The following is a 16,724-nucleotide window of genomic DNA, read 5'->3' on the forward strand; positions in this document are numbered from 1 at the left end:
TGTTTTTGTTACTGTCTCTTTTGCTGTGCAGAAGCTCTTTAATTTGGTGTAGTCCCAGCTGTTTATCTTTGCCTTCACTATCACTGCTTTGGGTGATGCGTCTGTAAAAATGTCTTTGATGTGCAAATCACGTAGTGTTTCGCCTATATTTCCTTCTATGTATTTTATGGTTTCAGGTCTTATGTCTAGTTCTTTAATCCATTTTGAGTTGATTTTTGTGTATGGTGTGAGGTAGTGGTCAAGCTTCATTCTTTTGCATGTAGCGACCCAGTTTTCCCAGCACCATTTATTGAACAAATTTTCTTTGCTCCAATGCATAGTCTTTGCTCCTTTGTCAAAGATTAGTTGACCATAAATCTGTGGGATTATTTCTGGATTGAAACAATTCTTTCTTCTCAATATCTAGCTCTCTTTCTGTTCTGGAAAAAGTCATTTACACTGGCTTCCTCTATTTTCTCACTTCCAGATCTTCTTAACTCTCCACAAGACGCTTTTTGGCCATACCACTTAACTGAAACTTCCCTGAAAAGGTCACCCTTGGGGGATGGACAAACCAGTGGAACCAGAGGTTATGAACTAAGGAACTGTGGGTTGGCTCTCATCAACAAACAGATTTCGCTTGGCTTCTTAATATTTAAAAAATGCAGAGTTTCAGACTCTTTTAAAAATTGGAAATCTAGTAGCCAGGCTCTTTAAGATCCTTCACGCTCCCTTGACTCATGGGCTTTGGACTGTAGATTTTTGGGTTTCAGATGCTCACTTTTAGTAAAGCTAAACTGGAAATGTCATTATTGCTGAGTTTAAGAATAATTGCTGAGGGAGGGAGGAAGTTAGTGAGAAAAGGGTGAATGCCAATGTAGGGTGAGTAAAAGAGCAGGACAGCAGTACAGACACCCTCTCACAGGGGGCCTCTGGGAGGCCAAGGGGTGAGGACTCTAGGTATGTATCCCCCCAGTTCCTGTTCCTCACTGGACCCCCTCCTGTGGGCATTGACTTCATGGCACCTGGGACAGTCCTGTTTCCAAGTCCATGCTCCCAAAGCCAGAGATGGTGCTCAGCCAGAGGGATCAGGTGTTGAGGGTAGAAAGCCAGGGGTACCTGAGGGAGCTTTAGGAGATTTCCAGGTGCTCAGTGGGTGGGGTTTTGGCACTCTCTGCTGAAAACTAATTTCATCTCATTTCTCCAGTGCTTGGCACAAAGTTAGCACTTCTACCTGTGGATGGTTGAAAGCTTTTGCTTTTCTCATCCTCACTTTGATGACTTCCCTGGAGAAATGAGATGCATTTAAATGGGTGATTGCATAATCCCAGCTTGCTCAAGTGTGTGTGTGTGTGTGTGTGTGTGTGTGTGTGTGTGTGTGTGTGCTTACTGAAAGCATCTGATCTCTGCCCATAGGCAGTTCAGGGCTTCCTTTGGGAGTGCTCTCACTGGCTGCTTCCCTGAGTAGAGCATTGGATTTAATAGTCAGGGAAATCTATTTTTACTTGGCGATGCCTCTGGGTGTTCTTCTGCAAGGGCCTGGCCCGAGTCCAGGTTACTGTGGCGCCAATTCCCAGCAGCATGTGGCCACAGGGACAAGGCATGAGTGAATTAAAGTTTAATTAAAGGTGAAACTCCGCTGTGGATGGAGCTGGCTGTTTCCTCTTGGGTAGTCAGTCAGTGCAGGCCAGGGTTCAGAAGGGCAGCCCTTCCGTCCCAGGCCTGTTGCAATTGGTACCCCCGAGCACTTTTGTGGGACAGTTTTCTTTCTCCTTTGTAAAGGGGAATGTAGATGTAAAGGAATATAGATGTAAAAACAGTCAAAGTGGGGGCTGGGGTAGCAGATGCAGTGATTTCTCGGGGTTTGTAACTGAAGTGTGTGCCAGGGATTCCAGTCTGGCCCTGTCTGGCCCTGAAGCAGCCAGCATTGAAGAACCAGATGGAAAGGTTTCTTGGGGACATACATCTCAGGGGTGTCAGTGAACATTTTGCCGGTGATGTCCCTGCTACAGGTATGGGTATAAAGTTCTGGAGCTTTGGATTTATATCCAGAGCAGGCCCAGGAGTGGAGGTTCCTGTTATGCACCCTATCACAAACTGCCTGAAGCCCACTGACTTATTCAAGAAATACTGCCAAGAGGGCAACCAGGAAGGGGAACTTCCTTGGTGTTTTTACAGCCACCCCAGGCTGGGTAGGTTCATCTCAGTTCTCACAGACAAAAAGATGATTTTGGAGCCTTCAGTAGCTTCTGACAGGCCCTTCCTGCTGAATCAGGCCTTTACTACAGAGCAGCTTTCTCAGCATTTCTCTGGCATCTGTGCATGACGCTGCCCCTGGCCCCTCAGCACAGGTGTTCTGATCTACATACGCGCATGCCCTGCTCTGGGCCCAGCTGTCCATAATTACAGGTGTGCGTGCAAGACCACAGGTGCTAGCAATAGAGGATAATGACAGGAGGGCGTAAAAAAGCCTGATTTTTAACCTAGTTCCCCTACACTTGGTAAACAAAATTAAGAAAGAAGGGAACCCCAGCAAAAAGGTGCCACAAAGATTGCTGTCCAGACTGCTGAGTGGAGGGGTCAGTGGAACCCAGGGGCTTCTTGACCCATGATTGGACACTTTCCTTGGCATAAATTCCAGAAAAGGAATTTGGGGGAGTTGGGGAGTGGGGGACAAACACTGAATTTTGATTATGATAAAATGTCCGCACAGAACTGTATTATCTCCATGATCCTGATGATTGTCCTCTCTTAACTCCTCCGCCCAGATGTGGACCTCAGAGGATCGGTGTGTGTTGGTTTCCCTTCTGCCAAGCACGAAGCCCTCCTGCTCCCCGGCCCCCAGGAATGCACATGCCCCTTGGGAAAGCCTAGAGACCTCACCCAGGCCTGCCCCCATCCCTCCAGTTAATTGGGTCTGTCTCCCCAATTCCTTTCCCTTCCACCCTTCACTAGAGAGTTGGGGTGTCCCTAGACTGCTTTTGAGCCCATCTTTCTGAAAGCTGCCAGACGGAGGGTGAGTTCCTTTCAGGAGCATGGAGGGTATAGTTCCCTAGTTTCTACACAAGAGGCAGCTTTTCCCATATCTGTATATTCTGCACACTGAGTGCTTCAAACTTACTGGATCCAGAGAATCCTTCCAAGCACTTCTTAAAAATATAAGTCCCCTCCCCTCCACAGAGATTTCTGACTTAGGACCTGGGAGATGATGAGTCTCAAGAGTTTGTGTTTTTCCACTGTATGGCAGAAATTTTCATTATCAGGCAGGTTTCAAAAGTGGTCCCATGAGTCATTTCCATGACAAACTAGCAGTGGTCCTGAGCATTCACACCGGTGTCGCCATTGCCAATTTTGCTTATAAGCTCTACATTTCCTGAAAACTCAGCTGAACTCCTTCCACGGCACAAGGCCTTGGGTTTCCACTTCATCTGCATAGCCGCCATGTGACACTGTCACCCTCAGTGACTGCTGAGGCAGATGAGCCCCTGAGGGGCTAGTGGCTTGACCAGGTCACACAGCTGGAAAGTGATGGAACCTGACTTTGAATGCAGGGCTTCCCATTCCAAATCCTGGAGCTTGCTTCTGAAGCCACTGCACTGACTCCTGTCAGTCCACCCTGCCGTGAACCTTTGCTCCTCAGACATGGCTGCCAACACTACCAGAAAGTCTTAGAAAAGCAGACTCCCTGGTAAGCCCTAGCTCTCTGAGTCAGGTGTACAGTCAATGAAACCAGCAGGCCGGTCTCCTCTCCCCCACCCCCCGCCTTTATTGACACATAACTGACACATAATATTGTGTAAGTTTCAGGTGCGCAATCTGATGATTTGATGCACCACCTATGAGGAAATGGGTACCACAGAAAGGGCTACCTCACACATCCGTCACCTCACACAGTTGTTTTGTTGATGTTGTTAAGGCAGGAACATGAAAGCTCAAGGGGCTGTGGTTGGAGCAGATGTTGAGGGTCGGGGAGGATGAAAATGCTGGGGTATGTGGTGCTTGGAAAGGTCTAATCATCCAAAGGTATCCTGCCTTTCATCACTGCTGTAGCCAATTTCACCCCGATGCAAAACTGTTCCCTACTAAAGACAAACATTTTTAACCCTCAAAGGTGACTTTTGTGAGGACTGCTTGTTTGCTCTGCAAAATACATCAACCAGGAAAGCCTCTTAATGGAATGACTGAACAACTTACTTGACCATTAAGATCCAAGGAAGCAAATACTTCCCCTAGTGAGGTCTGGATTAAGAAGTCCACACTGCACTCTGCAGTTTTTTAAACCAAAGTTTTTATGATGTGTTTTCTTAAGTGTCTGGAGAATCTGAGAATTTAGACAGTATCTCATAAGCACTCAATCTGACTTTTGTGGGTTTTTTTTTCCCTAAAACAAACCTAAATGCAAGCAGAAATTAGATTCCTTCCGGAAATGCAAGGAGTGACTGTAAACGGGTCTATAGCACCATCTATAGTCTACATGTGGGTACTGCAGTTACAATTTTCCCCCCCAACTAGTTAAATTACCTAATTCACCTAGGGATTTGTGGTTAGGTATGGTGGAGACAGTATTTATCAGACACTCTCACTCTGCATTATAAAAAGGACAGTCAGATATCAACTGTTACTGAAGTTAAATAAGACAGACAAGTTTAACAAATGGTTGAAAACTATTTTCTTAAAGGGACTTCCTGCACTGGCCTGCCTCATCAGTCACCTGTAAGCAATTCTTCACATAATTTATACACTTGGTTCCACATTGGGAATAGAACCACCTTTTCTATGCTTGTTTGTATTTTTATAAAGGGATGGTTAGAACTAGATGGTTCTTTGCTAAGGTTGCCTCTGAGCAAAGTAAAATAACTTTACAGAAAAGTGACAAGAAAAAGGGAATGAAAGGACTGTGCTGCCAGAGGCAGCAGATTATGGGAAGGCAAAAACACACATGGAAGCCCATGGCACAAAGGGCTACTTAGAAAGGCTTGATGTGTCATCCCTCTGGTCCTGTCCCCAGTTGTCTCCAGCGACTAACTTCTGTCCTTCCTTGCGGGGGAGGAGGGGAGAGGGCACACTTTAAAAGTTATGTACTGCTTTTAGGCTAACTGGAAGATGACAGAGGCCTTCTTTTGTATCCGCTTCTTCTCAATTGCCTTCAGTTTGAAATATTCCTAATGCCAAGTGGCATATTCTGATCCCCTTCATTATAAAGACAAGACTGGGATGCTATGAGCTGGGATGGTTGTTATGGCATTCAGTCACCCCACAATCAAGTTCTCTCCACAAAGTCCCTGACAGAGACCTGTGCACAAGGCAGAGGCCCTCATGTAGAGGCAAAGTGACCCTTCAAACAAGCTGAAATTTAAGAGACATAGAGAAGCCAAAATCATCTTTGAAAGGAAGAATGAAGCAAGAGGACTGACACGTCCCAATTTCAAAACTTAGAAGCTATAGTAATCAGGACAGTGTATTTTTGGTATAATGATAAATGAATCTATGAAACAGAATTGAGAATCCAGTAATAAGATCTGTTCGTGATCAACTGATTTTTCACCAAGGTGCCAAAATCACTCAGTGGGGAAATGAATAATCTTTTCAACAAGTCGTGCTTGAATAACTGGACATTCACATATAAATGAATTTTGACCCCTACTTTATACATCAATACACAAAATTTAGGGAAAAACGGACCAAAGATTTAACTGTAAGAACCAAAGCTAAAGAGTCCTAGGGGAGAACATACAACTGGGAATGACTGCTAATGAGTACTAGGTTTTTGTTGAGGGTCAGGAAAATGTTCTAAATTTAATATTGCACAACTCCATGAATGTATTGAATATATTAAAACCCACTGGATTTCTAGACTTTAAATGGTCGCATCTCATGTGAGTTGTATCTCAAGGAAACAGTTAAGCATGACAGATGAATGTGGGTCTGAAGGACCATGATGATCAGCCTGGCACTTTTCCACTGGGGAGTAAAAGAGGCTTCTGAGGGCAGGAAGAGAGGGCCTGTGCAGAAATCCTAATCTTTGTTGTGATGTTCCACTGGGACTCGATGTGTTTCTCACTCCCTTCTGCAACTGTTTTTCACTGATTCCTTTCTCAAGCAATTCTCCAAACCACCCAAATCCAACACCTGTCCAAGGACAAGCTTGGGAAGCCTATTTGATTTGCATTGAAGGGGTCCAGGAAGCTAAACTGCTGAGCTCTGCCTTAATCTTTGCAATCACACACTCTTCAGCGAGTTAAAACCTTCTAATTACCGTGCCTGATCCACCCCAGCCAGACTGCTTTGGATGAGAGGCAGGACCCGATCACACTCGCAGCATGACCTTCCCATTCGGCACCTGGCCCAGGAAGTATGGTCAACGCCCGCCTGCTCATGGAGCTGGGAAGCCCAAGCCTCTTGAGTCTGGCCTGCCCCAGGCTGCTCTCACCCTTCCCCCAAAGGGCTCTTCCCTCACCCCATTCCTGCCTATCATTTTTTTTAGAATTTTAGTAAAAACTTTTTTTCTTTCTTTCTTGCCTATCTTAAGGGTTCACCACGTCTGGGCAGCTTTTCTGATCTCTTTTGAGCTCCATTTGTTCTACATTCTCCACCCCACTCCCCTCCATGCGGGCTCCTGTCAGGATGCCCTGGTCGAGATGATGCCCACTTTGACCCTCGTTCATCACTGCTGACTAGCCTGCTCTCCCAGTTGCAACCCTGACACTCCAAGTGAGCCTATTTTGGCTTTAAAGACTTACGTAGGGAATCCAGTCTCTGCATTGTTTAGACAAAAACTGCTAATCTTCAGGTAGCCCTCTAAATGGGTGTTTTTCCAGTAGCCAAAATGGCACACTGATCTGTGCAGTGGCCGAAGACAGAGGTTTACATTGAGAGCACTACAAATTTCGTCTGTGTGCGTATGTAAAACTCCAGATTGCTGGGTCCCTCAAGAGGTGAATTTAGGAGGAGCTGTGATTGTCTTCTATCTTAATCACCCACTCCCTGGAGACCATATACAGATGTCTCTGTTTACATTTGAATTAAATTCCTTCTAATAACATTGTGGTAAATAGTAGGTGAGGCGGTTTTATATGTCCCCAGGGCAAATAAGCATTTTATTGTCTCTCCTAGGTAAAAGCAAATCGCAATAGATTTTTATGGATTGCGATAATAAAGGATTGGCTTGATCATTTTCTACATCACATTTGAGAGATGAGAAAATTAAAACTGTCAGTTGGTGCTTTATGATGCCTGCAACTTAAACCTTCCTAACTTATACTGAGCTGCCAGAAGTGAGCAAGTCTTTCAAGTGACCACAAGGGGGTGTTGAAGGACCACGTACTTCCCCTAAACACTCCGTTCTGGCCCCAGTCCCTCAATTTTACTCCTTTAATGTCATCCTCTTGAGTTCCCTATGTTGTTTCATTTCCACAATTTTGGTCTACCTGGAAGGCTAATAGTGGTTCCTGTCGTCTAATCTGAAGATAATGTATCCTGAGTTTGTTTTTTTTTTTTTTTTTGTGGGACCCTCGCTGATGGCGGCTGGGGAACCAACCTGCGCTGCAGAGGCTGCGGGCAGCCTTGCAGCCCAGCGCTCAACCGCTGCGCCACCAGGGGAGGCCCTATCCTGAGTTTTTAAAAAACAAATCACTGGCAATAAAGCACTCAGAATGGACATCTGTGACCAGGGAATGGATGGCACTTCTTCCTACTTCAATAAACTATAGCTCTCCAAATCCTTGTCTTCCCCCACAGAACCGGTCATGGCTGACGTGGATTAAAGTGTTCTCTGTCACTCCTCTTCAGACTGTGTTGTTCCTGCCTAGTGGGCTCCAGGGCGAGGCCTAGGGTGAAGGACTATTTTGCAACCATCCCAGGCCAGGTAAGTTCACCATTGGTTGTAAGAGTTTAAAAGAGAACTTTGGGGGGGCCTACCTGGTGGCCTAGGAGGTAAGTCTCAGCGCTGTCACTGCTATAGTTTGCGTTCAATCCGTGGCCAGTGTGCTGACCCACATGGCGCAGCAGACCTCTCCTGTCTCGCCAGCTGCTCCCGTCAGCAGTGTATTTCAGTAGATCTGCCTGCTCTGCTCCCCACTCAGTCTCTGGTGAATGCTCTCACCTCGTGCACCTCTGACCTAACCCCCAGGTCTTCTATGGAAAAATAATTAAAAAAAAAAGAGAACTTTGGAGGCCTTAGCATCTTCATAGGTTTTCACAGGTTTTAATAGTATGCAGGGAAAACAAGCCAGCAGGGAGACAGCAACTTGAGCCCTCTCCCCCAATGTGACGCCACCCTTATAGCCCTGGCCTCTAGGCGCAGATGTGCCCACTTACGCGTGCCCACATCATACTCCAGGTGTCCACAGTCAGGCATGCATGTCCTGGCCCACGCTCCCAATCCCCTTCTGCATCAACACAATCAAGGCCACAGGTGATAGCCACAGAGGCCTGTGGTGCAAAAGCCTGATCAACTTCATTTACCCTACAAGGACACATGGAGACCTAGTTACACCTACTCTCCTTTTAGACCATTAGGTAGGTCTAGACACCCTTCAAAACCCTCAGGCCAGAGCACAGTACAGCCGAAGCCCAGCTTGGTGGCCTCTTCATTTAGATTCCCTGTAGGGGATTCTGATTTTGAACTCTAGTACCTTTTTATGCCTTGAATGGATGGCCCCATCTGTATGTAACTGCTTTCTGCAAGAAAAGTCTGTAGATTGCTATTGGCACGAAGGCAGCAGGACAGCTCAGATCATGGCCTCAGTTCACTGGGAGCCGTTTCAGACCAGGGCAAATCCACTGCTTCCCCTGCTAGGTTCAAATGCCACCGAGCAGCAAAAATAGTGACCCGCCTGACCCATACAAGCATCCACAGTCAATGCTGAGTTTAAATTGCCCTCCAAGTTCTATAGGTACAGGTCAGAGAACCGCACAGGCTGCATGTCATCTAACATAGCAACGCCTAGATTAGGAACATTCAAGAACAGCCACTAACTCCACACTGAATGGTTTTCCAGGAGAGAAGGAAAACAGCCATTCCTCCAATTCTCTTTTTCCCAGCTTTCATAATCCAGATGAAAGTTAAGTGCCTGCATAGCCACATCAAAGGAGCAGTTACCGCTGAGGGCTCCTTACTTGGTTTTGGTCTTGCTTAATTTTAGCTGACTCACTTGGCCCCCTGATCCCAGATAAGCACTGTATCACCTGGCTAGGGACTGTCAGATAAGAGCAGTTAGTTGTAGTTTACTGCAAACGAGGATTTGATACGTTCGAGCAGGGCACACCTCCCATTCCTTCGCCCCTGGAACTCTGGCTTGGCATGGAAATCCTCAGGGCAGGTAGGTGTGGACAATCTATGAGGTTGACTTTGAGCCTAACCATTCCTTTAGCGGGAGCCCAGCTGGCAACAGGTGACAGACACATGTCTGCTGCCATTTTGTGTTTCTCAAAGTACTTTGGTTAACTGTCATCCAGATTAGGACAACTGTTCCTTCCATCTGAGCAGTCACCCCCTTTTTAGCTGGTTAAGAGAACAGTTGCTTGAGTCCCCAAGCAGGCAATGAAGGCTGCTCCCCCTCCTGGGGGGCCAGGGAAGCAAAGGACCAAGCATAAAAGGTTAGACTTGCCCATTATTTGCCAATGGCTTCACCGAGACCTGTCTAGAGATTCAGGGGCAAATCTATTTGCCCTCAGTTACTTTTCATTTTGTCTTCCCAAGCAACAGACAGGTAAACCAGAGATCAAACTCTTCCACATAGGAGGCATAAGGAGGTATCCAGATGGGCTATTTTCCCTCTTCAGTCTCTAGTGCCTCCTACTTCCTTTTGCCAAGGCTCTCGCCTTGCTCTCAGGTACTATGCCCTAAGGCTCCCAGACAGCTTTTCCACATAAGGGGGTAAATGCAAGTTTACTGTAGGGTAAGTAAAAGTATCAGGCTTTTCTGCCCTCCCACCATTAGGACTGATGATGGATCCCCGCAGTTCTGAATGCGTGCCTAATGGCGGGCACCTGGAGTGGGGGTGGGCATATGCTGATGCAATACACCTAAGACTGGGCTTGTAAGGGTGGCGTCACTGGGATGCCAGAGGAAGAACAGCAGAACAGCAGAGCGAGAGTGAAAGGAGCAGAGAAGCCGGAGAGCCCAGAAAGTATGAAGACTTGCTGGGAGCTGGGAGGCCATCCTGCCTGCCATGTACCTGGGAAAATCCCAATAAAAGCCTGCAAAAGCTACCGAGGGCTCCAGGATGCCTCCTTACCCCACCTGCCCGATCATAGAGAACTTGCTCCGTTCCTTCCTGCCGCTACATTTACCCTCTGATTAGTTTCAGGAAAATTGCAGAAATCTGTAATCTTTATGTCCTTTATTTTCACTGCACTGCTCAAAGAAAGGTTCCCTGGCAGTTCTCCTCATAAAACCCAGGTGCTTAGTTCAAGCTTTAGATCCACTCCAGTGGGAGTGGCCTGACAAAAAAGGACAAAAAGAACTCATTTCTGGGTCCTAGGATGAGAAGTCTTTTTTTCCCCCATCAAGGAGGCATCCCTGGTCTTTCTACCTGATCTGTTCAATCTCACTTTAACAGACAATCCTTATCTGGGCCCTATCCTGGCTCCAATAGATGTTTTATAAATACAATGAAAAGACAGCATAGTATGTATGTTTTTGCTGTATCATTTATGGAAACCATTTCTATGTACCTTTCAACTAAAGGGGAATTATAAAACATTACAGGAAGAAGTCTCTCCAGTAAGTTGGAAAATTCTCCCAAAACTCTAATCTCCTTGAGTCAAATTGTATTTTCAGAAACGAGCTTACCAAATTTGGCACTATATTCTGGGGTACTTCTTAATATTACCAGTCTTTTTTGATTGAAAGGAAGTGTAAGAAATTTATTATTTATGTTTGTATCTATTATTTATGTTTTTAAGAAGTAAACTCTGGGGGCTGATGATTTTGTTTTCCCAAAAGCAGTTATCAAAACAGGTTAAAGGCTCAGCTAGCAGAGCGTAGCAACCCAAGTGGGTAACCTTTTTCAAATCAAAATGATTTTCCCATTGTAGCAAGCTAAAAAATACACACTTGTGGATGCATTTGTCTTGGCTAAAAGGTTTTAATGGCACAGCTTGTATAACTGAGCAAGTAATTACTACTCAATAAAAATCAGAAGCCTGGAACTCAAAAGATGAGCTGCAGAAATCTCATAAACGTAACACTGCAGATCATACTCTGACAGCACCGCCAAGCCCCATGCATTATCACTCAGGCTCTCACTTTCTGTGGTGACACACACCAGAACCGTGACAGGAGTGAAAGAACATGACTTTTCTGTCTGGAAGCCCTGGGCTGGCACCCCAACTCTGTCAGTCTCTAGCACTCTAGGGACGCTAACCTCAATTCCACTGTCTTCCATCTGTAAGAGAGGGTAACACCCACCAGCACCTGCAGTTCGGTGCCTATGACTACACATTTTATGTCAGAAGCTTACTGTATCATCTGGCACTTAGAAACTTATGTTGGCAGTTCAGTAACAATGGATACAAACACATAAGAGAAGTCTATGTGCTAACACTCTTAACATTTAAATTATACTTCAGATTAACATTATATTCTGATAAATTTCCTTGGCTCTGGCTGACTTTACTCATGTTTCTATCCTTATTTTTGAATTAGTAAATGAGGGACACAAGCCACATGTGATTTTCCTCTACACTTTGGGTTTAACAGCAGCTGAAGCTAATTACAAAGAATACTTGCAGAATGAGAACTCCAATTACGAAAGACAAAATGTGTGTCTCTTGCTTAAATTTGGGAGCCTAACTGCTCACAAAGGAATTCATAAATTTTTTTTTTTATTGTTAAGCTGCAACATACATGGTTTAATACAACAAAAAACATTTAATCAAGTGAAAAGTAATAAACTGAACAATAAACAAATAAACACTCAAAACAAAATATTTTCCATTGGAAACATGTTAAGATGAATACGGGGCTTTGTTTACCATCTTACTGCAATTTTCTTATGTGTTACTAGCCTACATACCCCATGTTTTCTGTAATCATGCAGATGTGAATGGAAGTTTGAATGATTAAATAAATGAAAAGTCCGTTTACTGCAGAGAATCATTTCACAAGGCAGCCAAACTGCTGAGAGAGCAAATTATTCAAATTCTCCTCGCATTTAGGTTCATTTTAGAATCCATGAACCTTAAGCTGTTCCTCCTTGACAATGCCAACCTGCAAAACAAAATTTAATTTCACAGAATCGCTCTGAGGAATATTTAAGTTCATCCCTAACAAAACACGGAGGAGGTCATTCAAAAGAAACACTGTTAACAGAACACAATTCAAGACATTTGAATACCTCCAACATGCCAGAAATACTGAGATGATAGTTGATCATTTAACTAATAATTTACTTCATTCATGTGTTTTTCACTAAAGAGGAAATAATTCACATCGCCTTTCAGTACAATTTCAGAATCAATCTCAAGGTTTTACATAAAGCACCCAATAACTTACCTCCAAAAGAAACTGGCAAATGTTTTTTCTTTGGTCACCTTGAAGCTGAATAACCTCTCCGTATTCAGGGTGCTCAATCACAGTACCATTACAGGCAAATTTCTGGAGAGTATATGACAACATAAGTGAACTGAGTCAAATATGAGGTTTTATTTTTCACCGTAAGACTAAAGTTATTTCAGTATACCTGATTATTTCAGAAAGAGGTTTAGTCTCCTGTAATCCCCAACAGCCCCAAATTAATTTGCACAAGAATCAGCAGATCATAAAAAAAGGAATTGATTTTATGGGGAAGAACAAAAGCTAAACGGTTCACTTTTTATTGTTTGAAAATAGGTAAATCTTACTTTAAGATGGGAGACCAGACATAAACTTCTGGACATTAATTACAAGGATGCACACAGCTTTCTTGGGTCTAATCAGTTTCATCCACTGACCAGATTTAAAGTGTACATTAACAACAGTATTTTAATCTTTTCTTCCTAGCACCTTTACCTTTTTGAAAGCTTTCACAAGTTTCTTTTTGTCATAATCATCTGCAATGCCCTGCACAGTAGTCAGTGTCTTTCTGCCGTTCCGTTGCTGGATTCTTATATGAATGTAATCCTCAGTCCCTGCCGGGAGTAAGTCGTCACCCTTAGTTGCATCAGCAAAGGGGTCTGCAAAGAGATACAAAATAAAATTCCAAAGCAGAATATATTTTATTTTAGTAAGGACTCCCCAGGCAACTAGTAAACTCTAATCTAGGCAGTCAGCCAAGAAGCTTCTAGTGGCTCTGTTTTTTTGGGTAGGTGGACATCTGGGGTGGGGGCATTAATAAAACCTGCAAGATACACTCAAAGCGAAAAACTGAAACAGATGTGTCCATTGACGTTCTCGTTGCACGTCGAATGAGAAGCCTCTTAAAACCTTAATTTTGTAGCCACTATAAAAATGTGCGTCATCTCGCGTACCTCCAGCAGACAACTTCAACACTCAGACGTGCCCACCGCAACAATCACCCGTCCCTGCACCGTGCGCGGAGCAGAAGCTACATCCAGACCAAGAGCTGGAACCTCACCGATGCCCACGCAGGTGCAGCCTGGACCACTGTCCTGTGACAGCTCCGCGGCCTGCATCTGCATCTGCATCTCCACCTGCACTAAAAGTCCCCAGGAGCTGCTGGAGACCGCCCGGGCGCCACGGGATGCGGACCCCGGCCCGCACCCCGCCAGCAGCAGCAGCAGCAGCGCAGCCCCGCGGCCGCTAAGGGGGTCGCGGAGGCGCCCAGGGGCAGGGGCCGGGCAGGGGCGGCGCGGGGTCCGCAGGGGGACCGGGGGGAGGAGCCGGGTCTGGCGGCCGTCCTCGGGGAGGGGGTCGCCAGGGGCCCAGTCGCCATTTTCTGGGCTCCGAGACAAAGCCCCACTCGGGGTGCAGCGGGGAGAGCGGCCGGGGGGGCCCTCGGGGCGGAGGGCCGGCGGCCGGTCCGGGCCGGGCAGGGGTGGGCAGGGGCGAGCAGGGCCGGGCAGGGGTGGGCGGGGAGGGCACCGGCGGCGCGGGGCGCGCGGGTCGGGCACGGGCGGCAGCGGGCTCGGCTCTTACCGAAAGATTGGAGGTTCTGGATAGTGGACATGCGATACTAGTGTGAGGCCGGTGAAGGGATAAAATTCCTGCGGGGCCCGCCCGGATCACCGTGTCAGAAGGCTGTAGTGGCGAGAAAACGTAAAAAAATAAGGAGAAGCGTCGCCCCGGGCTTGGGATTCGGCTGCAGCGGCGGCGGCGGCGGAAGCCGGGCGGAGGCAGGAAGACGCCAAGGAGGAGGCGGAGGAAGAGGTGGCGGCGACGGATGCGGAGAGGCGAGAGAAGAGGCGGCGCTGCGGCTTCTCCCACAAAATGGCCGACGGAGACTATTTAGCCGCGCCCGCCGCCCCGCCCACGTGCCCCGCCCGCGCCAGGCAACCTGGGACTTGTAGTCTCCCCGCGGCGAGAGAGTCCGGAAAGCCCGGGCCCCGCGAGTTTCCGGGACCACAATTCCCAGCGCCGAGCGCGTCGGCCGGCGCCGGGCGGCGGGGCCGGGCAGGGTGCGGGCAGTGGCAGAGGCGGCCGGAGCCCGCGGGGCCGGGACGGTGCTCTCCGCGCTCGCAGCTTCTGTCTTGACTCGCCTTCCGCCGTTCGTTAGCGGGGCTAACGAGGGGCTGGTGCTGGGTGGGGAGGCTCCATCAGTCACCTTCGAAGCCCGGGTAATGCCAATAAAATCGGGGTGCACAAGCACAAGTCCCCGGGTGCCGAACCTCTTGCGTGGAAAGTTACACCCCCAGGTTGAAGGACCAGCGCTTGTGCCAGGGTCCCGCAAAGTTCGCGGTGGGAGCCCACCCTGCCGATTTGGGCCGAATTCCGAGCGCGGTGGTCCTGTTAGGGGGAATTGTCTTTCCCAGAGTCTTGATGGCTTTAGTGTGGAGTGGGGGTGGGGTCCACAGAGCCTGTATGGGATTAACTCAGGACATCACTTCCCCCTAACAGTCCCAGAACTGCAGCGTACATCTCCCAAAGGGCTTCACAAAACACATTGCTAGACCCCCGACTCCGTGTTTAAGATCTGGGGTGTGCCTCGAGAATTTGCAAATCTGACCAGCTCCCTGGTGGTGCTGATGCTACTGATCTGGGACCATGTTTCCTAATCACTGACCCGCTTCACCCGGGGCCAGCAGCCAATGGGGGCCAAGTATGTGTTAGTCAAACAGACCAAAAAAAACTAACCCATCCGCTTGAACACGGGACTTTGAACTGGCTAGGTTCCAGATACAAACTAACGGTGAGCTCTATTGATAGAGAGTTAGGTATCGGAAATGTAAAGTTTTTCTGTCAAACTACCCACAGGACTCTGGGCATGGTTTCATCCAGGCTGGTGCTCGGTTGTCAAACTTAGTCGGCTTTCTGGAAGCAAAAAATTAGACTAAAATTTAAGGATTCTTAACTTCAAGGCTGCCACGGCAGTCTTGTGAAGCCTATACACCCTTTTTAAGAACACTGCTTTAAAATGCATAAACTAAAATATATAATTACAAAGGAAACCAATTTCATTGTAACTTGAAACTGCATTGGTAACAGTATTGCTTTTTTCCTAATGCATTAGTTAACAAGATCTAGCAGCCGGTCTAGTAACTGCTAGAATTCTGGAAAGATGATGTTGAGATGTCTTTAACATCAGAAATGAAACATGAAAATATCTGTGACTTTATTGATGCAAAGCCAATAGAACTTTGCAACAGGTCCTTCTAGTACCATTATATAATTACCAGCATTCACAGTGGAGGAAATGCTAAAATTTGTTTAGAGATTAGTGAATCTCTCCCCGATTTTAGGGATTCCCTCCAGCACTGCAATTTAGTTCATGGGACAAGGATCTGCAGATGCCAGGTTAAGAATACTGGATTTAATAATCTTTTGTGATTAATAATGCTGCTAGGTACCATTTATTGAGTTTTTACTATTTACCTGTTATAAGACTTATACACAATATTATAATCTTTGTGGCCATACATACTGTGCTGTAGTTATTATTCTGTTTTACAGATGTAGAAATGAAGACTATCATAGGTTGAATAATTGCCTAAAAAAAAATCAAATCCTAAACTCTCAACACTCTACCTTCTTAGTCTTCTAGTCCTGATTTAAATAAACACTTTTCTTATCCAAACTGAGGTGGAAAAGTTTTAGAGCTGTTTCCAAACAAGGAGACTATAATTTTGTTTTTCATTTGTTTATTACAGCTACAATGGTTTCTTACACTTTTGTAAGCATGCTTTAAAATAATTTTTAATACTGCTCTAGATGAAGTGCAGAATAAAAATGCACCTCTTTTTTTGTCTTCTCCTTTCTTACTAGGTGTTCATAATCATTATATATTACATTGTTTCTCAGAAGGAGCTAAAGGTTGTCCGGTGAGGGACAATGTAGCAAAGAACAAGTTAGAAATGTGTAAACATGGTAAGCATGCATAAACATGGTAAAATGTCTAGAGCAGCTTTCAAAAATCCAGAAATCTTAGAATATTCATGGTCATTACCCCTGTCAGCACCATGCACCGTTTCTATTTCCCAGTGTAGGCATCAGAAAACCCACAGGCACTCAGAAATCTTCAATCAAAGTCAACTATGAATACAGATTAGATACAGTTGTGCTTATTATCTTAAAACCCTCCTGACTCTCTGGCCACCCATAGACTTGTGTTTAGACCCTCAATGTCCACCACAAGAACCTCTGAGCC

The 16,724-nt window shown here is 46.1% G+C and overlaps 1 protein-coding gene across 2 annotated transcripts; it reads right to left on the minus strand.

Annotated features, from left to right (window-relative positions):
- Positions 1-12,012: 12,012 nt before the first annotated feature.
- EIF1B (eukaryotic translation initiation factor 1B) lies at positions 12,013-14,090 on the minus strand (the record flags this gene model as incomplete). Of its 2 annotated transcripts, none has more annotated exons than XM_084247209.1 (4): positions 12,013-12,178; positions 12,479-12,580; positions 12,974-13,137; positions 14,060-14,090. In XM_084247209.1, the coding sequence occupies 4 exons, from the start codon at positions 14,088-14,090 to the stop codon at positions 12,149-12,151; spliced, it is 327 nt and encodes a 108-aa protein (XP_084103335.1). In that variant the 3' UTR covers positions 12,013-12,148. The 2 variants fall into 2 exon arrangements, with proteins under 2 accessions (XP_084103335.1, XP_084103334.1); XM_084247208.1 differs by having other exon boundaries at positions 12,013-12,193.
- Between the last annotated feature and the right edge of the window lie 2,634 nt (positions 14,091-16,724).

Source organism: Talpa europaea, assembly GCF_964194135.1.
Source record: "Talpa europaea genome assembly, chromosome: 11".
Classification (NCBI taxonomy): Eukaryota; Metazoa; Chordata; class Mammalia; order Eulipotyphla; family Talpidae; genus Talpa; species Talpa europaea.